Raw genomic sequence first — 21,897 nt, 5'->3', positions numbered from 1 at the left:
TATGATCTCTGAGTCGACATGATCTACTCGAGGTAGCAAAGGATGTGTTTCAAAGTACAATTCAAAAATCACATTACAAGCATACCATCAATATAACATCTTTGGAATAAATATCCGCACCTACACAGCATATGAATTTTCTCCAATAAAGTTACCACCCCTCATTCCATAAAAGAAATTGATCTGAAAAAATTAAAAATTAAAAAATAAAATAAAAATTCTAGATGAATTATCAGTAATGACCAAATAAAAAACCTTCCAGTATACATATAACACTCACAATCCTTATGAATATATAAATAATCTGCCTCAGCAAAGCGATTCTCTTCGTGAACAACAAACAACAATCGGGTATCTATCGTGGATGAATATGTACTTGAGCTATCATATTCTGTACAAGCTCTGTACTCTCATTTATCTGTTTCTGCTTTCTTAATTAATAGCAGAGAGAGGAAATCTGGAGTCTCTCAAGGACTGAGCAGTAGCCTCATAAGCCCCTAATAAATGCTTAATATCCCCATTTGCTTGCTTATTAGATTTTGCTTCCCAGAATAACTTCAACAACTCTTCAAAAGCCGGTGTTCTGAGTTCTTCAATGGACATCATGTTTGGTAGATTAAATGACCTCCTCTTTGGTGTCGAACAAGACTCTTCATCCACCTAGCGTTTGAAAAGGATCAACACAGTTAGAGACTTGTTCAACAAATTGAGGGCATTTGGTGAAGAAACAACTTATATGGATATTTCGATAATTATATTAAAAGTATGTATGGGACATTTTGGTCACTAAAATAATTTAACTTATGTTCCATCCAGATTCCTGCATAAGCTGGAATCCAGAAGCTGATGTGAGCATCTGGATTACCATGTATTCCAAAAGTGTTTTTGGAGGTCCAGAAGTGGGAATCTGGCCCCCAAACACAACCTTAAGCCTTTTCAAGAACGCAACCTTAACCAAGCTCTTAATGTGCTTACCATGTATTCCTTCTCTAGACATTTCCCCGCATTGTTTGTGATCTCCACAATCTTGTGGTGGTGTCCACATTTCAATCCCCTCAGATCATCACAGCAGGGACTGATCATGGAACTGATGTTTCCACATGCCTCGTGATCAAGTTTCAAAGAATCTGCAGAGTTGCTAATTTGAATAAATTTTTCTATAAATTGAAATCAATATGAGTGCAACTAAAAACTTACATTCAATGGAGGAAAGAAGACTCTTGTTTGCAACATCTAGATCTTCAAGAGAAGATGAGGCGGCAGAAGACAACCGGGCACGTAGCATCTGATTGGCTTCCTTTCCCTCCCTACGAAACACAAAATCATTTAGAAATGTTCTCTCAAAACTGATAACTTATTATGACCATCAACTACCGACAAATAACTTACCTGATAATGGATTCCACTGACACAACATTGCTCTTTTCCAAACAGAGCAGGGAATTTTGGGCATTTCTCCATTGTTGTGCACTTGTTCTTGCCTTTTTCATACTGAAAATTTTTCAAGTAAGACAATATATTTACATGAAATATATCATATTTCTTTTGTTCATAATCAAATGAGAAAGGTGGGTCATAGGTAATGATCATGTCTCTCTTACCATAGCTGAAGACCTTCTTCCATGCCATTCTTTCCTCTTTCCACTGCTGCAGTATCCTCATGATAGTGGGTTTCCGTTTTTTCCATATAAATTACCCACTCATCTTTAACAGAAGAAGTAAAATCTTGTATGGTTGACATTTCTTGCCGTAACTTGCTGGTTTTGCTGTTGGCACTCTCCCGAAGACCATCCACTGCTGTTTGAACCTAAAGAATAATCAGCACATGAATAATTTAAGATTTTCCACTATCATACACAGTGACATCTCTGCCACCATGAAAAAGCTTGATTTCTAACTTCCTAACTGAGCTGATATTGACTTGCTTCCATTATAAACAAGCTTACACAGACTGCCAAATAGTAGGATTAGTACATGTGGCTATTTCAAAAATAAATGCAAGGTCCTAAATGAAATATATTATATATTTTTTTCATAAAGAACCGATTCATGGTGGAAACGCTGAGCAGATCAAACATTAGAAGGCCGACCAACATTTTTGAAAGCATTCTATGCAGATAATTGTCTTTACATGTCCTATTTGGTGTTTTTGGTTGGCTCACAAGTTCTTGGAAAAATTCTTCTAATTGGGGTGACGCGTAAATTCCCTAAGAAAACCTATGGCCAAGAGAGCAAATGCAACTTATGGGTATTTAAAAAATAATAATAATTCAATTCATTCCATGGATGCCTGACCAGCACCAACAAGCAATAAGTGCAGGTACACGGAAAATATAAAAGAAAAATAAGAAAAAGTGATGGTGCTTAAATGTCTGTAGCATCAAAATAATTAATGTTTTTCCTAATTGTTTATACACAAGTGATGGTGCATGATTCAAAGTAGATATGAAAGTGACACACTATGTCCATGGAGTAGAGATTACAAGACTTTCAATAACAAAAAGCTTACACAAGCTTATATCAAAGGGAAAAAGAACGCATACCAATTTTTTCTTCCTAGCACTTGAACTTGTTAGCAGATCTGCCACTTTTTCTAGTAGTTGTTTTTCTTCATTAGCTGCATACTCCTACATATTAAAAAAAAAAAAAAAAATTAATAAAAATGTTTGGAAGGATATGTCATTCATGAATCTAATGAATAGAAGAGTCTCAGAGGAAAACCAAACCACCTCATATTTTTTTTCAAGTTCACACAATTTCTGATCGTGTACAATTTGTGCTTCCTCCACAAATTGGGATAAATTGGAAGCATGCATGTCTAAGGTTTTGAAGAATTCCACAGTAATTTTAGAAATAGATCGTGTGGTTTCCACTGCTCTGGAGTATCCCTGCATTCATTGTTATAAAATCAGTTATTTATCCCACACATCCAACATCTCCTAATTGCAATTGATGAAATATACAAGAACTTCCAGCTTCCCACCTCACGTTGCTGTTGTGCATATGCAGAGAGCTTCTCCCCTTGATCAGAAACACTTTCTTGAAGTTCATTAAGAATAACATCAGCCTCTAAAGCAATTCCTTTTAAAAGCTGTCTCATGGTAAAGAAGGTAAAACAGCAATAAATTGGTAAGTGTGATTTATAAAGGAATAGAGCAGTGTTTTTTTTATTATATAGGTATAGGGTTGGTTAGCAAATGAAGTTGGGTTCAAGGGGGTTTGAAACTATGACATGGGAACAAAACTGCACACGCCTTACAAACTTAGCTAAGTTGGCCCTTCAGAATAGAGCAGATATTGTTGACGACAAATGAGGATCAAATGGGATTGATGGCAACACAAACAGGACAAACGGTAAAAAACAATCACACACCAAGGCACAGAGATTTACGTGGTTCACCACATCCACAATCAATAAAGATTGAGATCTTTCACAGCATGTGAAATGAATCAAGTGCAACCGAAAAGCTTATAATGATGACTCATAGAGACCGAACCAATGGGACCAAATAAATGAGTTTCACTCAAATTAGAAAATATGTGTTTTCACAATATGAAAATATCCTTAAATAACACACAGAAAATCCAGGTTTCAGCAGCCCCAATGGTAAAGTAACACCAACAGAATCCTACAAACCCAAACCAATTATAAGAGAACTTACATCCTCAAGGGCTGATGAGTGCTTAGAAACTTCTGAACTCATATATCCAAAAGTTGACTTTGTATTCCCATCAAGTTCCCCTGCTAAATCATCCAAAGTTTTGATTCCAGAACTGTACATGGTTTTCAGCTTTCCTACACGTCCTTGAAGTTCTTCAGTGGCCTACAAACAGACCATAAAAGCAGTTATAGGTCCAGATTGTTAATCAAATCTCTTAAAAAGAGAGGAGAAGGAGGAGGAGGAGGAGGAGGAGAGAGGGGGGGTGTTCTAATTATCTTCATAATTTACATCTTACATCTGCTTTTGTGGAAACAAATGACTGCATATCTTCTTCCATTTCTTTTAATTGTTGTTCCTGCTGCATTATGGAAGCTGCAACAGTCTTATGCAAGACCTCAAGTTGTTGAGTCAATTGAGACTGGAATTTCTGAACAAGAGTTCTGTTTCCATCTTCTATTTTATCCTTGCGTTCTACACACCAATCACATTGCAAAAGTTTAGAGGCAATCTTCATGCCTTGTTTTTTAGTAAGATATACCCAACATTGTGTACTTCAAAACATGGACACAAACCAATTTTGGCAAACAATCCAGACACATCAGATGTTGCATTCTCTAGCTCTGATCGAAGCTCAAATGCCCGCTCCATGAGTGCTTTCTCTGAAAAATAAACAATAAATGTCACTGAGGGAGGAAAGACAGAGTGAGGACCAATGCAAGATGGCAACTGTCCAACACCCCTTGCAAGATGGAAGCTATTTGAATTAAGGGTACTGGTTCAAACTATGTAAAGTAGATACAGATGTGATGAGTGTGAAAAACCAATGGAATGGTCAACATGTACTTAAAGCTAAACTAAGTTGTTAACTAAATGTTCCAATTGGTTACAACCTTTTCAGGCACCCTTCATCCAATCCAAATAATGAGTGTCTGATAAAAATATCAATGCCAAAACATCTCAAAATATTTTTTTCTAAAATCCAAGCCTAACATGGAAGTTCTCGAAGGAAACAAAAAAGAAACACCATTTCATAAAACAATCAAGAAAGGGTGCTGAAGGAAAGTGATGGAACTTTACTCACCTGATCTGAGGAGATTAAAGATCAAGAATTCCTTTTCTTTAATCGTTGAGTTGGCCTGTCTATATCTATCCTCTAGATCGAACAAAGCATGTTCAGTGTTCTCGAGTTTTTTCTATGGACACATACAGGCAACAGCAAAGACTTTAATTTCTTGCATTGAGGCAAAGCTTAAAAGAAGGTCAGGAGAATGACTACATCAACAGTCACCTGAGTCTTTTCAAGTTTTTCACTTAATTCTGCGGTCAACAGCTGCTGAGAGTTGTAAAGTTCTTGAAGTCCCATTACTTGCTGCTCACGATATACAATTAGCTGGTCAAATCTATACATATAGTAACCAAAAAGACAAATAAAAAAACCAAATACAGAGGTTGTGGATTGTACCTTGTCCTTGGACTCTGAATCAAGTTCCATGCGTTCTATTTTCTCAGACATGGCCTGGAGAACAAAGTTGAAATGTCCCTCTCATTAGGAACTTCGAGAGAGAATACATTAAAAATGAATTACATGGTAAGAGTCAAACCTTCTTTTCAGCTTCTTCTTGTAGATAACGATCTCGTGGTATATAGATGCCATTCTTCTCTCTTGCAGCATACACCTCTGATTAGAAAACGTATAGCATAATTGTATAAATGAGATCCTAGTTTGATAAAACCTTACCTTAGCATTCAATTGCTTAAGAATAATTGTTAATTAAAGCACTTACATAATACTCTCTATAATTTGAGAGATAAACAAGAGAAAAGATCAAATGAAACTACAATCGATCACCCGAACTAGGAAGCACTCACCTTGCTTAAGGCGGTCAATCTCAGTGTACAAATCCTTGATCATCGCGGATTTCATCATCTTCTGATTAACCTGGAAATAATGTGAATAGGTCAGAACAGTTGAGGTGGATCCAAGGAAAGACGGTTGAAGACCAAAAAAGAAAGAATGGTACCACTACCAACCAATGCCAATCAAATAAACTGACCTCAGGCTTGTTCTTGATATTTTTAGCGCGGTATGCATAATCTAAGGTGCTGAGTGTCTCTTCCAAACAGTAAATAGAAGGGGATATAGTGGCAATTATGCACGTCTTTGTTTTCCCTCCCAAAGAATCCCTCAATAATCTTGTTAATTTGCTATCCCTGATGTCCAAGCAAAGTTCTTCTGTGACTCCTCATATTTTACTTTTGATAACATATCCGAGATGCCAATAGAAATGTGGAGGTGAAATCACAATCATACCTATATGGAACATGACCCGAATGCTCAACAAGTGCATTAATGACCCGGCCAAGTGTAAGCAAGCTTTTATTGATCTCTCCAGCTTCCCTTGCCCTCCCCTGTAACCGTAAACGTAAAATTACACTAAAACCTAAAGCAAGACTTTTTTATGAGGTATGCAACAGATGTTGAGGAAAACTAATATGATACCTCTCTTGCACCAGAACGGGAAATGTTCTCCGAACCAGCGAGGTCGACAAGATTAAGCTTTCCACACTTGATCAGCTCTTCTCCCTCTGGTGTACACTCCTTAATGTGAATTGTGATCGAAAATATCGAATGAGAACGACTGCTTTGCTTGTTGAGAAGAGTTTCCGCAGTACGCCTTTTAGCAGACCCTTTCTCTAGGATTTTATATATTTCATTTGCAGTAGTAACTATCTCTTCTTCGAGGCCTCTCACGAAAACACCCCCTTTTCCATCTTCCATGAGGGCTATTGGCTTCTTCGACTTGTCATCTATGAACTTCATACATTCTTCTAGAGCCAAAAGATCTGTTATTTCTTCATTGTACAACTCTAGGAAAGTAACTTTCATGCTGTACTCAGCATTTTGTGCTTCGAGTATATCAAAAATTTGCCGAACAGCTCTAGGAATAACACCTGCATCAACTGGGAATTCCCCATTCTACAAAAAATCCAAAATCAAACTAAGAACAATTATACAATGTGAATTCATGTATATTAAAAACAACAAAAATAAAATAAAATAAAAACCTTTGCTTTCCTCCCTCCTCCTTCCATCGTGTAAGTTTTCCCCGTGCCCGTCTGTCCGTAGGCAAAAATGGTGCAGTTATAGCCCTCGAGAACCTCATTCACAATAGGAGAAACAGATTGATCAAACAAGTCCTTCTGTTGGGATGTTGGACCAAAGACCTACACAAAACTTATACACAATTATAATCCATCCTTAACAGCAAGAACTTGGACTAAAGAAACTAATTACATTAAGTCCCAAACCTTGTCAAATATGAAGGTTCTATCAATCTGCTTGTTGGCTATGTTTTGAATTGCGGACACTTCTCGTCTATTTTCATTGCAGGAAATCACAACAGGCGTTTTTGCCCTTAACTCATCATCGCTTAAAGGCCTACGGATACAGAACGTGTAATCGTCCAGCATTCAGAGATGAACTCCACAGATAACTTCGAATTTGAAGGGAAAAAAACATATTTTTTTTCTTACCTGCAACGGAGAAGAACCTGAACATTCACTCCTTTATCTTTATCGTGCTTATTACTCGAGTTTCCATCCCCCAATCTGGGATCTCTTGTGGATTTATCGCTTGATCGTGGTGTTTGAGAAGGTGAAACTGAGATCAGTCCTACTCTCCTCTGCTGATGCTGAGAATGTGAAGAATCCATAACTAAATGGATAAATGAATCTCCAATATTCCTGCAAAATAGTTCAACAAACAACATCAACTATGAGCCTCAAATCAAATGCTCCAACAATCAAGAATCTAATCAACCTACCAAGAAACCCCCAAAAAGCTCGAAGATGGAAGAATTATATCCCACTATCTGAAAATCAAGATTTACAAAATCAATGTACCTCGCTTACGAGTTAAGAGCATAGATTTGGGAAATGTCAACAAAAATCTTAATCCAAAAAACAAAAACGCAGAAAAAAAAAATTCAGTTTTGGAAACATTAAAAACATTAAAAATAAACCAATGCAGCAAAATCTTACTGTAGGATAGAAAATGGTGGATCGAACTTTCGAATCTACAACGAAAGTAGATCAAATGAGATAGTTGAATCGAGCTGAAGATTTAATGTAAATCGAAATGTCATCCAATCGAGTCCTTCAATGCTGGAAGAACAATCCAATGAGATTTTAAACGTCTGTTAAAGAAAATATTCCAGAATCTCTGACGATGATTTCAAGCATTTTGGACGAGAAAGAGGACGAATTTGGGATAAAATAAAGGAGTTGCACTGTAGCAAACTAAGAAAAGAAAATGAGACGAGACGAGAGCTGTCAACGGATAGGTATACAATCGGATATTGCCATATCCGAAAAACATATATATCCGAATTCGAATCCGATCGGATATCACTAACAAACATTTGAATTCGAATTTAAAAAATATATCGAATATCCGATAATATCCGATCCAATAAAAATTCCTACAAATGAGCTTGAGAGTAAAATTCTACATAATTGAATCTATTAAAAATAAATAAATAAATAAATTGATTTTCTTATTTTATTGTGAGAGAGAGATATTGGATACTCGTCGACGAGAGAAAATAATGGTTATGGAGCTCGTACAAGTTGAGAAAATGGGTTTTACCGAGAGAGAGGAAAAGAAAGAGAGAGAGAGAGAGAATATGTATGTACTTAGATGCTCGTTGGCCAGAAAAGACAATGGGTTATGGAGCTCGCAACCTTACACAATCAAAACCCACCAGTACTATTTACTTCGACTGGTTTTGCGTTTTAGAGTGAGGTTGAGAGAAGATACAACTTTAGAAATTAAGTTTTGTTATATAACAGTAATACACAGCACCATATATACATGTATTAAAGTTTTGTTGTAAAACATGCATACATAATATATATATTATATCGGAGTGGATATTATCGAATCAGATTTCGTAGCATCTGAATTCGTATCCAAAACTTATTCGAATTTTAAAATAACATCCGATATCCAAAAATTTCGGATAATATCCAATTGTTTGAATTCGAACTCAAATTTCAGCTATCCATTGACACCCCTAATTTAGACAATTTAAACCAAAACAATTAATGTTAATGCCGTTCAAGAAACAATTTAACTTTTTTTGTCTTTCAAAGAAGTTAGTTTATTTTGAGTAATTGAAACATACCCCTTTATACTTCAACGAATATTTGAGGCATCCCCGTGTTTTTAAACCGATGCCACGTCACTTTGATGAAAATTGACAATGTGGAATAACGAGCACCCTAGGCTTTATTCAATGGCTATTCCTCATAACAATTCCAACATACTAACTCAAGTTCTATATCCTCTCCCAATTGTCATTTTACAGAGTCAGAACCCTTTGAAAACACTTCAATGCACTTGAGTTAGGGCGTTATAGTTTGAAATATTTTGGAGAGAGAGAAAGTGGGAGAGGCAAAAGAAGATAGTGACTCTCTCTCTCTCTCTCCCTCCTTGTTGGAGGTATAAAAAAAAGAATCGTGATAATCTGACTACCCAGGTGATATTCTCAATCGACTACTTGATGTGACAAGTTCGGGAATTGTAGATTGACACTCCTCGAGATACACAGTTCCCTTGAGATATATTTTTTTTATGGAGAAGTGTAGTCATGTATCCTGTGGAGCATAGATCTACAGTTCCTGAATTTGTCACATCAAGGTAGTCGATTGAGTTTGTCATGTGGGCTAGTTAGATTGTCACGATTATAAAAAAAATGGTAGTTGTGAAACATTTTATTATAGTTGAATTTGTGAAAAGTCATTTTGGCTAGTACAGTTAGAGTGAAGACCCCTAGAATAATTGTATTGTGGGGGGTCATCTTGTCTCTTAATATCATGTTATCAACTTGTGGCCCAAAATGCTTAAGTTATCCTTTCCAAAACGTGAGAAAAAGATATGAGTTTTTACATAGAATTCAGGGAAATTAAGGATTTTTTTCACAAAATTAAGATGAAATTGAAAACAACATATTGAAGATGAGGTTGAGTAAATTAATAAAATTAATCTTAAAGATTTAAAAACTTGAAGATGAAAGAATTAAATATATATATATATATATATATATATATATATATATGAGTTTTAGTTAGAATTGAGGATGAGGGTGTTTAGATCATTTTACTAGATCAATAAGACAAGACATAGGTCAAGAAACATGAATCAGTTTGGAAACATTTATATAATAAAACACAATGGTGAAATTCATTTGTAGGGATAAACATCCCCTCAACTACAATGATCCATTTTATTATTTTTCTCCTCTCCTTCAATTTCATGGTCTTTTACTCTTTTACTCTTCCAACCCTTTTCTTTTTTTAAGAATATTCCTCTTAATTTGTCATATATTTTTTTATCCCTTCAATCTTAAAGATTTTTTAATGATACCTATCTAATTCTATTATTTTCCCCCTTTTACTCCCCTTAACCCCGCAAAGAAGATCTCGTGAACTCTAGTAGTATATATTTCAAATATTTTTTTAAGGTATATATCAAATATCAAAACGTTGAAGGGTTTACCTAAATCACTTCTCTCTTTTCTATTTTTCTTTATGTTCTATTTCATTATTTTTTTAAGTCCTTTCTTAATGGTAAGTTCAATACAAGTTAGGTTGTCATGAATCTTTAGTGTTACCGCATTGATCTAAGAAGACAAAAAAAAATTCCCATTTTACATGGAATCTTTATTTGATATCGTTAATACCAGACAAGAAATTAATATACACTCATGTAGAAACCATGGTGCACATGGTCAATTACCTAGACTCTCAAGTTTATGGACCCCATGTATGATCAATTGCTTTTCCTTTTCCTTTTTCTTTTCTCTTTTTCTTTCTAAAAATAAACTATAGTCATGATTAAGTAACAGGACCACTAATCCAATGATTTGAGTCATTCGATTGAGTTGAATATTGGTCGAACGGACCTCCTTGATGCATATCAAAGAGGATTGGTGGTTTAAAATATTTAGCATAAATGGATTAGATATCAAGAAATAAAGTTGGTGTGAGCTCCTCCTACGCTGAGGCATATCGTTGGACGTATGAATTTGTTGTGTGCATAAAACAAAATGTTCGATGTTACACTTAATTGAATTTTTTTTTTTTTTTTTTTGTCTTTTTTTGACTTATCGTGGGTATCCCCATCCTTCGAGTGAGAATAATCCCACAATCACATGCATTGTCCCCTCAAAAAGTCCTACGTGCAATTGATTGAGTCAAGGGTCCACTAGAAATTAAAGAAGTTGGCAAGTTAAATAAGAGTGTTACTTTTAGTTTATAGAAGTATTATAGAAAAGTTTATATTAAATAAATATCTAACATTAGTAGCTTTACTAAGCCTACCCCTGATTTTTGTTTCAAACAATCTTTAACTTACTAAAACACAAGTTTTTCATAGTTGTATTGAACACAATTGAAATAATGTAAGACTAGTCTTAAATATAATTTGATGGAATAATAAGGTTCGTTCAGTTAACCCCAAAATTTTGAGATAAGAATTTAATGATAATGAGTACTATTGTTCTTAATATCTTGACGACATATATCCTATGTTTAGGCACGAAACTATGAATTAAGGTAGTTTTGAATAAGAAATGTGAATTTTATTCAACCTACCTATAAATTAAAATTTAAAATATTTCAAAAAAGTTCAAAACAAAAATAAATGTAATTTACAGAAGAGAGGCAAGGGGGAAAAAAAACTGAGCATTATTGTAAGTTAAACAAAGAATCGTGCTAAAATGACCTCAAACTAGAACCTCATATCACACTTCTTGACGTGAAAGTGGATAGGAATCACATATACTTTTTTCACTCGTATCTCGATGAAAAGCATCTACAGTTTCCATGCACTTTCAAAACGAATTTGCCCAGCAAACATGGCTTGATTAATGATTATTATAAAAATGACTTCACTTTCTATTGAGCTTAGTAATTCGAAGGTGATGGGAATTCAACTCATATAATGGTAAAGATATGGTATTGTCACGCCAACTTTTACTAATGACATGCCAATTCATATGTTATCATCAAAGATTTCGCACACACTTCTCAGTTTGTTCTTAGTAAAAGTTGGTGTGGTAATAGAAGATCTTTAATGTTATGATCACCACTAAGTGCAACTCCAACACACTTGGACTTTGCATCCCTTCCTAATTGTCGTTTTGGAGAGTCAAAAGGGACTCCAACACACTCTGCATCTGGCTTTTTATTTTTTGATATTTTGAAGAGAAATTTTTCGATAAGAAAAAAAAAAAGAGTGAGTTCCTCTCTCTCTCTATTTTTGCACATCAAATGAAGATGACCATTATCTGTAAGTTTATAAAAAGTAATTTTAGATAGCATAATTGGAGCGCATACCTCTTAAATATCTAGAAAACTCTTTATAATAAAATGAAATTCCTAGTGAGTGATTTATAAAGAATGGCATCTTGATAAATATTTGAAATCATAGAGACAAAAAGTAAATTTTGATTCTTTTTAAGAGACGAAATGGGTTTTATGCGGTGTTAAAGAATTGGCCCACTGAAAAGGAATAACGTGAGGAAGCACGTGTTGCTAGTTTGGTGCTTTAGATACTTTTCAGTTCCGCAACCTTCTGCTGCATTGTCAGTACTCTTACGTTTCCTTTCCTTGAAGTTATGGTGTCGCCATTCAGCCCTCGTGAGCTTCAGCTTGTAAGGAGGAGACAACATTCTCCTGTACTCCTGGTGTTAGGTAAAGCTACACTACAACGAATCTACTGACTGCCACGTAGTCTCTAAACAACATATGTAAAATAAAAATTAGAATGTATGGAGTTGCTTAAGATTATCCATCTCCATCACTCCATTTTTGCCACGTGGTATATTCACTTGGGCCCACTGACCAAGAATAGTGGGATTTCATACCAGAAGTCAGCTTTATTGTTGATTTGAAGCCATTGGATTCAAGCATATTTTCGATAGTGGGCTTTATTAATGGGCAGACATGGTATTGAGTACCGAACTGGGAGTGGGACTACTCTTTTATTCCTGTATTTCCCGAATTTTTTAGATATTCTGTTGGCACACCATCTTTTACTTACAAAACACCAATCCTTTTGAAAATAAATCTACTTATATATCATACAGATTAGTGTGGTATAAGTAAAAGTTATCAAATTTGGTGATCTAGGACGGACCTGTTCAAATGTGTTTTTTTTTTTACATATTCCAATTTTTTTCAAATTTTACAAACATGCATTGATTTTTATTTTATAAATAACACTTCTATTTTCATAAAAATATTACATTAAATAGAAAATGAAAGTCTTAAACTAGGTTTGAGATAAAATGAAAGAGTGGTGATTTTATGATGCCCCTTTAACACATGCCCCCATACACTCCTTGACGTGGCATGGGCTAGAATCATAGATTGTTTTCTCTTGGGATACACAACTGTATATCCCCATAAATATGTATCGTTGTATATCTCAAGAAAAAAGAATTTATGGTTCTAACACATGCCACATCAAGGGGCATGTGTTAAAAGAGGGTGTCAGAAAATCATTGTTCTAAATGAAATTTTCATAGGGATTCTCTAATTAAATTTAGAATTGTGATAAATTGACACGGCAAAACATACAGTTTGCACGTGACTGACATGGCAAGGGCACAAAATAAGAAAAAGATCAACATTTCTGTACCCTTGCCCGGTCAGCAGCATACAGACTCGTGCGTTTTGTCACATCTGTAGACACCTCAATTTGAATGGGCTACTACTCGAAAGAGCCCAAAAATACAAAATTTTCAAATAAATGGGCCAACGGGTCTCAAGGGCCCAAGTCATTGAAAAGTGACATTTTGATCGAACCAAGGCCCCTAAAACCTCCTAATGGTTTGGGAGGCCCGCCAAGAGGACTCGACCAACCCTCCGCGTTCCCAATATTCACCGTTCCGCTCCCAAAACCAAAAACGTCAAATTTTCGATAAAGTTCACCAACGGGCCTAAAAAGCCTGATTTGCCAACACGTGGCATTTTGATTAATTCAATAATTTCAAAATCTAAAAAAAATGGATAAAACTAAAAATGTGAGACTTGGGACATCCATTACTTCCTCTACCCTCACCACTCCATCGCCGAAACCAAAAATACTCTAAGCCCATTTACGGCCCACTAACTTTCATCTCTCTAAAAATCAATTTCTCACCTTACCCTCAACCTAAAATCGATCCCATATCACCTAAACCCTAAAATGAACCGATCCTCGAAAATCTAATCCAAAACAAACCTCATCCAAACCAAAATAACCCTCAAGCCAAAGCCCACAAACCATTATCCATACTCAATTCATTATCCAACCCACAACCCTAACCCATCAACCAGTACCCACATCAACCAATCACCATCTTGATAATCAAATATGACACATGTTATCACCCCATCTCACCTTCATCATCCAACTACCTACCCAATTAATTTTCTTTTAACCTCATCTACCCACACATCAACCCATCACATTTTCTCTCAAATCAAACACATCTACCCATACCCCTAACCTATACCTCCCCTAATCTACCCACATCAACCCATCACCTTTTCTTTAAAAAAATCTAATCTACCCACACCCCTAACCTATACCTCCACCTAATCTACTTTCATTATTCCCTACAAAACCCACATCTACAACCTAAACCTACACCCATCATCTCAAGTCAAATACTCAATCTCTTCCATCAACCCTTCATCTCCACCCATTTTGACACATGGCATCATCTCCCACACCCTCCCAAAATACCATCAACCACCTTCTTACACAACCCTTCTTTTATTTAAAATTTCATCCCCTCAACTCACTTCACCAATTAATTACTCTCTTACACAATCTCATTCTTTCAACCACTCTCATTTATTTTATTTCATCTAATACTCAATCCAAATGGGTTGAAAGATCCAACCCATTTGGATTGTAAAATAACCCATTTACCCTTCTTACACAAATGCCCTTCAATCATCTCTAATTTACCCCCACCTTTCTCTTAAACCCCACATCATTTTACTACTTCTCTTCATTTTATCCCATTATATCCCTAAAATAACTCCTCAACATCTATAAATACCCTCATCCTCTTCCCAAAATATTCCCCAATTTTCACTACAAAAATTCTCCCCCAACTCTTACTACCAACCACTATTCCCAATTCTTACTACAAAAAAAATACTACCAATTCTCTCCCCCAAGTCTCACAAAAAAATTATTATACTCCACTCATCTCTCTCATCGTCTCTTCTCTACTCCTTCAATTACACAAAAAAAAAATATTTTCCTAAACTATTAAGAACCTTAGAAGACATTGAAGAAGAAGAAGAAAAGAAAGATTGAAACTTCAAGGTGGGTGCAACAAAATATCCCTCCTCTCTCTCTCTACCCTCTCCTCCTCCCTCTTCTATTATCCCTTCCTCTTTTTATTTTATTTTAGATAGGCTAAGGATGAACGGTCCTTAAGGCAAAGGTTTATAAGGATCATCCCCTTCAATGGGGTGATCCTATAATCGAGCCGAAAGTAAATCCCTACTTAAGGTACAAATACACACACGTAACACTTTATTTTTATTCTTGTATTTTCAATCGAAATAACCGAGTTGAGTTGAGGTTACCACTATTTAGTGGGGAGAAAAGGGTGCCTAACACCTTTCCTTTTTTCCAACCGAGCCGCTTACCCCGAATCTCAAAGATTTGATCTGTACTTTATCCATCGAGAGTCATTAAATGTCAAAATGTCACTTTTTCAAAAAATGCACATCGGGTGACCATTCACACCCACTTACAATATGAGTGATGACGACTCCTAACATTAGTAGATGTGGTCATCGTAATGACGAAACCACGTATCTACAACATCTATTTATCATTTATCTTAAATTAATCTTTAGGAAGCTGGTCTTTTTATGACGTTTGACGTTTAGCATCAAATGTGGTTTGAGATTAGAAAAATCTTATTAGATTATTAAGTAGGTTCTTATAGGTGTAGAAAGAAATAAAGATTTCATTATCAAAGAATTATCCAATACAGAAATTAATAGTATTTTTCCAAAATCTTATCCAGCAGTTCATCTGTTTCTCATGATTCTTTAAATACTGATCAATTAAAGAAGAAAAACAAAAAGTAAATTTTCAATATTATTTTACTTGACAGGATCATAACATGCATGAGAGAGAGAGATGAAAGTGCAACTGTTACTTGGACCATACTCTTACGTATATGCCTGCGTGTGCTTTACTTCACTCTTTTCTTCTTCTCCTACCTTTTTTCCCAAAAGAGACCCTTATCTCTTATTTCTGACACACAAAATAAAAGTGGCTACAATTCTTTCTCCCATTCATGGTACTAATATCTCCTCTAATAATTCTAGAAGATATGGTATCCTAAGTTAGTGGGTCGGGTTGAACCATGGTTTTAAAACTCGTTTAGACCTCTCATCCATGAACGAGACCAAGTCGTCCCAGACAAGTTTTCCGATATGTTTAAGTCATCTCGTTCAACCGTGGTTTTAAATCTCGTCCGATATGTTTGACTTGTCTATCCGTCTCGTTGGTGGACGATACCAAGACATATCGGATGAGTTGTTTTGATACCGTTTCAAAGTTTTTTCCATCAACTGGCATGCAACTTTCTTCCACCCCACAATCCGACCAATAGGATCATACTTTTAAAGGAACAAATACAGATCCATCTCAGCATCCTTATCTATTGCTAGGTTCAATTGATTAAACGCATCACGTTAAATAGATCATGCTTAGCCATGGTTTTAAATCTCGTCTAAGATCGAGACGACTTGTCCGATATGTCTCAGTATCGTCCACCAATGATTTAAAACCATGGTTCATTCTTCTCATTGTTGAATGAGACAACTCAAACATATCGGAAAACTCGTCTAAGATGACTCGGTCTTGATCATGGATGAGACCGAATGTCAAAACGAGTTTTAAAATCATGTGCGTAGCTGAGGATGTTGAGTTGTAATAGGCTATGAATTAAAAAATCAAGAAAAAAAGAAAAAAAAAAGTTAGCTACGATTATGTGGGCGCATTCAACAGCCAATTACAAGCCTGGATAGAAAGAATAAACAAGTGAAAATGGTCTTCTCTTTATAATTATAAAGCCTTTTTAAGAATTTTGCCTCAACGATGACATTGCACTTTATGATGCAAACACTTACATGCACGTATCGCACTATGGGGGTTTGGAGTTGGCTTGCTTCTTCTTCATCATCCATTTAAAAGATTTTTTTCTCTTTTTTAAACATTGGAAGCTTAGGAATTAGGTCTCTCGAGATCATAGTCACAAAGTTGGAGTACAGATTTAAAACTGCAAGGGAAAACTTTTAAAAATGAAAAAAAAAAAAAAAAAAAACCAACAACAACGATGGAAATAAAATATCAAAAAAATATATTAAAAGTTATGAAAAATGTATATATTGAAAATTCATACAATCAAGATATTATTATCAAATCCCATATTTTAACAGTTATGAATCACCAAATTCTATTATGTCTCAAATCCCATATTTTAACAGTTATGAATCACCAAATTCTATTATGTATCAAATCCCATATTTAAAAAAAAAAAAATTAATGTGAAAAAAATAGGAAAAAATAACATTTTATGTTACGTAAGAAAAAGTCATGTTTTTTAATCATATTAATCGTCAAAGATGCAAAATGCGTTTCTTGTTACCATGTTTGAGATCTCCTCTCCAATGAACAGCATTGGGGGAAAAATGAAAAACATCTACAGAGCCAAGAACAAGCAGTCACTGAAAAAATATACACACCTCATAAATTTAGAGATTTCTTAAATCAAAGTTCAACTCATTTTAAATGTGCATTATTTGCAATTTAGAATAGATAAATCTCCTTTAATTTGCAGAATAAGCAGAGAACTTCGGAAAAATTAACCAATTAAATCATATTGTTTAAATTATCACCCCTCATACATCTAAATCTTCTCCTCCAATGTGGGTACTGTTTGATAGTAAGGTTGTGCCTTACTAAAAAAAATGAACTAAGTCAAGTAAGAAAAGAGTTAAATTGGAAAAACAAGACATTCTCAACTATTTGATTACTTATGCCGACCAAAGCAGATAACATAAGCATGGAGTCCTTACTTACACCATGTTTATCTTTCTATTCAACTTTCGATATTTTTTCTTGATAAGTGATTTTTTCTTAATAAGTATAGGCTTCAACAAAGGCTTGAAAAGAAACAGGAAAGGTTGGAGAGATGTCGTCTGCTTATATCTGGTTTTCCTTGCAAAAAATAGAATCAGGAAGAACATAAGCAATCACAAAGAAAATGAAAAATAATAGCGTCATTAGTAGCTAGAAGGATTAATAATTGTTATCGGTATATATGATCGAACTCTAGATGTAAATTTGGTAGAATACCCGATTTACATTTGTCCAGTCTTGGACTGTTGGTTTCAACAAAAACCTTCTTGTTTTTTCTTCTCTTCCTATTCAACTAAAGCTTCGTTGGGTGGCACATTATTTGAAACCAATGCTACATCTTCTTGCATCTCACCATAAGATACCTCCAACAGATTGTCATCCACAAGTGAAATTGCATCATTACTATGTTGCCTGTGTTGTTCAATTCTGGCAAAATTACTACTTATAGGCACGTCACATCCAGCCAAAACTAAGTTTGTTTGCTCCCTTCCCTTCTGTGTCAGTTGAGACTTCATTCATTCTCGCATCGTGTGAACCAGAAACTACACCAAGAGCATTTATCCTTTTAGAATATTCATCCCAAGGAGAAAGATCAACTTCTTTGGACAGAGTGGAAAGTTCCACAGAATCCATCGGGAACACTGGGTTGTCGTTCACAGGGTTGAAAAGTGACACATTATCATCCGGTAAAACAAGGCTCCGTACACAAGTAGATACACAATCTTGGGATGGAATAACATGCGGTATAAGTCTGTTAGAACTCCTAGATTCTTCATAACTGGTGATTGGGGTCTCAAATTCATTGGCATAAGCGAAAATTTTTGGAATATCATTTCGTGACACTGAACCCAGAAGACCTTGAGAACCAGACGTCTAGTGATTTAAAGGAGTACTTGCTAATGATGTCTAATCTCCCAAAGGAAATACCTCAACCTCGTTTGATTTTTTGAGAACTTTATTTTTGTAGGATGACCCCAGTAAGTTCTTTGGTCACAGATAAAAAAGATAACGTATCATTTGTTGGTCGCAACCAATCCTTCGATCGCATACTATTTGACTCTTCTGCAATTGATGCAAAAGCAATCGCTTTTGAAGTTTTTGGTAATTTATTGGAGGTTGAGAAAAACTTCGCAATATCATCCAACACCAAATCTCCTTCACCACTGGAAATTTTATCCCACCCGGCATGCCAATCACCAAACCAAGGCTCATTCGAGTCCATCTTTGCAGTAGATAAAATTCTTTCTACTCAAATGGCCTCCTCCTTGTAAAACTATTTTTTCCTCAAAGCACTGACCATTATAGACCTTCAACGCATCCAAATGGACTGGTAAGAATCATATATTACCTCAATATCTTAAAATAACAGTTGCCAATAAATATGAGAGCTGCTATTGGTACCCCAAATTTTACTCATTACATCCCAATTAAAATAAAGCAAATAAGTGAATTGTTGAGAAAAAGTCAAAGTTGGGGTGCCAAATAGATTTTTTTTTTTTTTTTTTTTTGTTTTTTTTTTTTTTTTGGGTGGGGGGGGGCTAGACTTCTATTTTTTGGGTTTAGGATTTTATATGAACCTAATCATAATAGTAAACAACAACTGAAATTGTTTGAATGAGTGTTATAATGTTTTTTAATGTTGAAGTTATAATTTGAGCCAAACCTTTGAAATGTTTGAAGAGTGTATTTTAATATTTAACTGGGGTGCGATGAATAATTGAAGAAATTGAGGTGTAATAAGTAAAAGTTGGGGTGCCAATAGCAGCTCTCATAGATATACAAGTTGACTGACCTCCAATTCTTTGAAATAACAGCTTTAGCTCGTTCCATAGAGAGTCCAAGCAAAGATGACAAATTTGCAACGTCATCTGGCCCTCTTACTTCATTTACAGAAGCAACAGCACTTGAGAAAATGAGATTTTTCCCTCGTGTCCAATCCACTAGCAACTACAAATTCAATTAATATGCTTAGATTACAAACTTGATGCTTGGTTGAAATGGCTATAATTACTTAATATGCACAAATACTACTACTTCTACTGTGTTTCAAGAGCATAAAAAATGAATAACTAAAGTTTAACTCAATTCCACTAGGCTTGGGAAAACCTCTGATAATAGTAACCTAAAAATAAATAAAAGCATCCATATTTGATTATGATCTTCAGCCACAATTCTTTAAAAATTAAGAAAAAATTGAAATTTTGTTTTATTCAATTATCAAACAAGTGGGCTCTTGAGGCATTTTAATTCCCAAAGTACTTAATTTTCATAGAGCAGGCCACTACTTTATCTTGCTCTAGATTCTAGTAAGATCTTGATCAACTACTCATATTTTAACAGTATAATGGAAATAGCTTCACCCACTTCATTTTTAAGGCTCAAAGAGCATATTTAAAAAGAAACTGGTTAAACAGGGCAATTAGGGATGATCTTGATAAAATTTATTATTATAGATGTCTAACAAATGATAACTAAGACATCAAAAAATTAATAAAATTGTAACATTTGAATAGATGATTATAAGAGAAAATAAGAATTCGACAATGAAGAAGTATTGAATCAAATTTGTTACGTAAGAGAATGAAAAACATGGTTATTGTTTTCCCTAATTGTTAAAAGAACATGAAATCAGATGAGAAAGGGACCAATGGTTCAGGATAGTTCATCATGGGTGACTAAAGATGAAATAATGAGCTTCAATTAGAAAACCAAGCCAAAGCAATCTCGCTTGGCACCTGATAATGAGAGCCAAAAGGGTCAAAAGCACTCCATCAATGCTAAAGTGGACAATTTGGCTTTCAAGAAAATTCATTAGCACCAAAGTGACTCGTTGTTTGCAAACCATGATTCATGATTTTCAATTCAACATGGAGAGCACCATCATCTGAATAAATCATCGAGGCCATCAAATTCTTTAAAGACCCCCAATTTTCTTTGTATTTTGAGATCAAGTTATCATTTTTTTTCAATTTTACAGCACGTAAATTCTCACCTTGGCATTTGTAACCATTTGCTTCCTTGCTTGAACATCAGATATAAGATGAGAGTACGTGATCTCAAAATATACTCAGCGCTGCATATCGACACTAGAGCAAGAACACCACTTCAAATAATTGATCCTAATTTACACATTTATAGGACATTATCCAATAAACTATCATAATCAAGTGAATTCAAGAAGAAATCTCAATTGCAGCTTTGACTATCGGAAGTTTCAGTCGAAAAGGTAGCTTTTCAGAAAAATCTATTGCAGTTATATCAACCTACACCAATACAAGTATTCAACACTCCAAAATCATTAATAAATAAATAAAAAACCTTCAATAATTCAAAGTAAAGCAAGAACAATTTCTTCCACAAACCTCTGAAATTTTGCAGGCTTGATCGAATACAGTCTGATTTAACAGTCGAACAACGATCAAATCATAAGTCTTCATAACTAGATTTCCTAGATTCAATGCAGCGGCATGAACCACATTATCAATGAAAACTGTCAAACGGGTGTACTGGCGGAAAGGAGAGTTCAGAGGAATGTTTAAGAGATCTCTGTGAAACTTAACGGAGGAGGAGAGAGTTGGAGCTACTTTAAGCAAAGAAGAGATGGGGAAGAACGAGATTGGGCATCTGTGAGAATCAAACATAACACCTTTGATCGAACGGTTGTAAGCAATTCCATTGTAACCTAGTTCCATAACCTTCACTACAATCTTCAATCTCGCATTCTTTCAAGTGTTGCTATCAGACAAAGATTTCTCTGATCCTCCAACAACTATTACTCCTTACAAAATCTCGCATTCTTTCAAGTGTTGCTATCAGACAAAGATTTCTCTGATCCTCCAACAACTATTACTCCTTCGTTGTAAGGGATGTTGAGATCGAAGAAAACCATTTTAATGGTTTTAGGTTTCAACCATTGGCTCTGTAATCTCTGAAACCTATGTATCTCTATGTGAGTGTGTGTGTGTGCGCGTGTGAGAGAGTAAAAGTAGATTGTAGGGCGAT

At 35.1% G+C, this 21,897-nt stretch overlaps 2 protein-coding genes across 9 annotated transcripts; both read right to left on the bottom strand.

The window, feature by feature from the left end:
- Positions 1-61: 61 nt before the first annotated feature.
- LOC147385705 (kinesin-like protein KIN-5D) lies at positions 62-7,978 on the bottom strand. Of its 3 annotated transcripts, XR_015171682.1 has the most exons (25): positions 7,704-7,977; positions 7,487-7,534; positions 7,197-7,406; positions 6,972-7,101; positions 6,729-6,887; positions 6,163-6,639; positions 5,974-6,071; positions 5,717-5,873; positions 5,532-5,601; positions 5,264-5,340; positions 5,125-5,178; positions 4,951-5,031; positions 4,744-4,855; positions 4,235-4,321; positions 3,958-4,133; positions 3,663-3,824; positions 2,984-3,091; positions 2,730-2,888; positions 2,544-2,627; positions 1,602-1,807; positions 1,390-1,491; positions 1,198-1,307; positions 976-1,127; positions 281-660; positions 62-183 (listed from the first exon to the last, which is right to left on the bottom strand). XR_015171682.1 is itself a non-coding variant. In XM_086422044.1 (24 exons), the coding sequence occupies exons 3-24, from the start codon at positions 7,373-7,375 to the stop codon at positions 433-435; spliced, it is 3,168 nt and encodes a 1,055-aa protein (XP_086278170.1). In that variant the 5' UTR covers positions 7,376-7,406; positions 7,487-7,534; positions 7,704-7,977; the 3' UTR covers positions 193-432. The 3 variants fall into 3 exon arrangements, 2 of the variants coding, with proteins under 2 accessions (XP_086278170.1, XP_086278171.1); XM_086422044.1 differs by lacking the exon at positions 62-183 and having other exon boundaries at positions 193-660; XM_086422045.1 differs by lacking the exons at positions 62-183; positions 7,487-7,534 and having other exon boundaries at positions 193-660; positions 7,704-7,978.
- A 9,776-nt stretch (positions 7,979-17,754) lies between these two features.
- Positions 17,755-21,873, bottom strand: LOC147385704 (protein GAMETOPHYTE DEFECTIVE 1-like). 6 transcript variants are annotated; one of them, XR_015172246.1, is made up of 4 exons: positions 21,258-21,873; positions 20,888-21,158; positions 19,688-19,842; positions 17,755-19,202 (listed from the first exon to the last, which is right to left on the bottom strand). XR_015172246.1 is itself a non-coding variant. In XM_086424204.1 (3 exons), exons 1-3 carry the CDS (start codon positions 21,585-21,587, stop codon positions 19,195-19,197), a joined length of 513 nt encoding a protein of 170 aa, XP_086280330.1. In that variant the 5' UTR covers positions 21,588-21,873; the 3' UTR covers positions 17,755-19,194. The 6 variants fall into 6 exon arrangements, 3 of the variants coding, with proteins under 3 accessions (XP_086280330.1, XP_086280329.1, XP_086280328.1); XR_015172248.1 differs by having other exon boundaries at positions 20,888-20,981; XR_015172247.1 differs by lacking the exon at positions 21,258-21,873 and having other exon boundaries at positions 20,888-21,251.
- Positions 21,874-21,897: the final 24 nt, after the last annotated feature.

This window comes from Akebia trifoliata, chromosome 14, assembly GCF_017979445.1.
Source record: "Akebia trifoliata isolate Shusen 1 chromosome 14, ASM1797944v1, whole genome shotgun sequence".
NCBI lineage: Eukaryota > Viridiplantae > Streptophyta > Magnoliopsida > Ranunculales > Lardizabalaceae > Akebia > Akebia trifoliata.
The sequence above is the reverse complement of the archived record's forward strand: the minus strand, read 5'-3'. Positions and strand labels throughout refer to the sequence as shown.

Bases quoted from the DNA above. Each gene is read 5' to 3' on its own strand.
- LOC147385705 (XM_086422045.1), bottom strand. From the start codon at position 7,375: ATGGATTCTTCACATTCTCAGCATCAGCAGAGGAGAGTAGGACTGATC. The intron at 5,032-5,124 runs GTACAATCCACA...TATCGTGAGCAG, and splicing joins ATTCAGAGTCCAAGGACAAG to CAAGTAATGGGACTTCAAGA. The intron at 1,808-2,543 runs GTATGCGTTCTT...ATTATTCTTTAG, and splicing joins GTGCTAGGAAGAAAAAATTG to GTTCAAACAGCAGTGGATGG.
- LOC147385704 (XM_086424202.1), bottom strand. From the start codon at position 21,587: ATGGAACTAGGTTACAATGGAATTGCTTACAACCGTTCGATCAAAGGT. The intron at 19,843-21,257 runs GTTTGTGGAAGA...TTGAATTTGTAG, and splicing joins AAGCCTGCAAAATTTCAGAG to TTGCTAGTGGATTGGACACG. The intron at 17,965-19,687 runs GTCAGTCAACTT...AAGGAAAACCAG, and splicing joins GTTATTTCAAAGAATTGGAG to ATATAAGCAGACGACATCTC.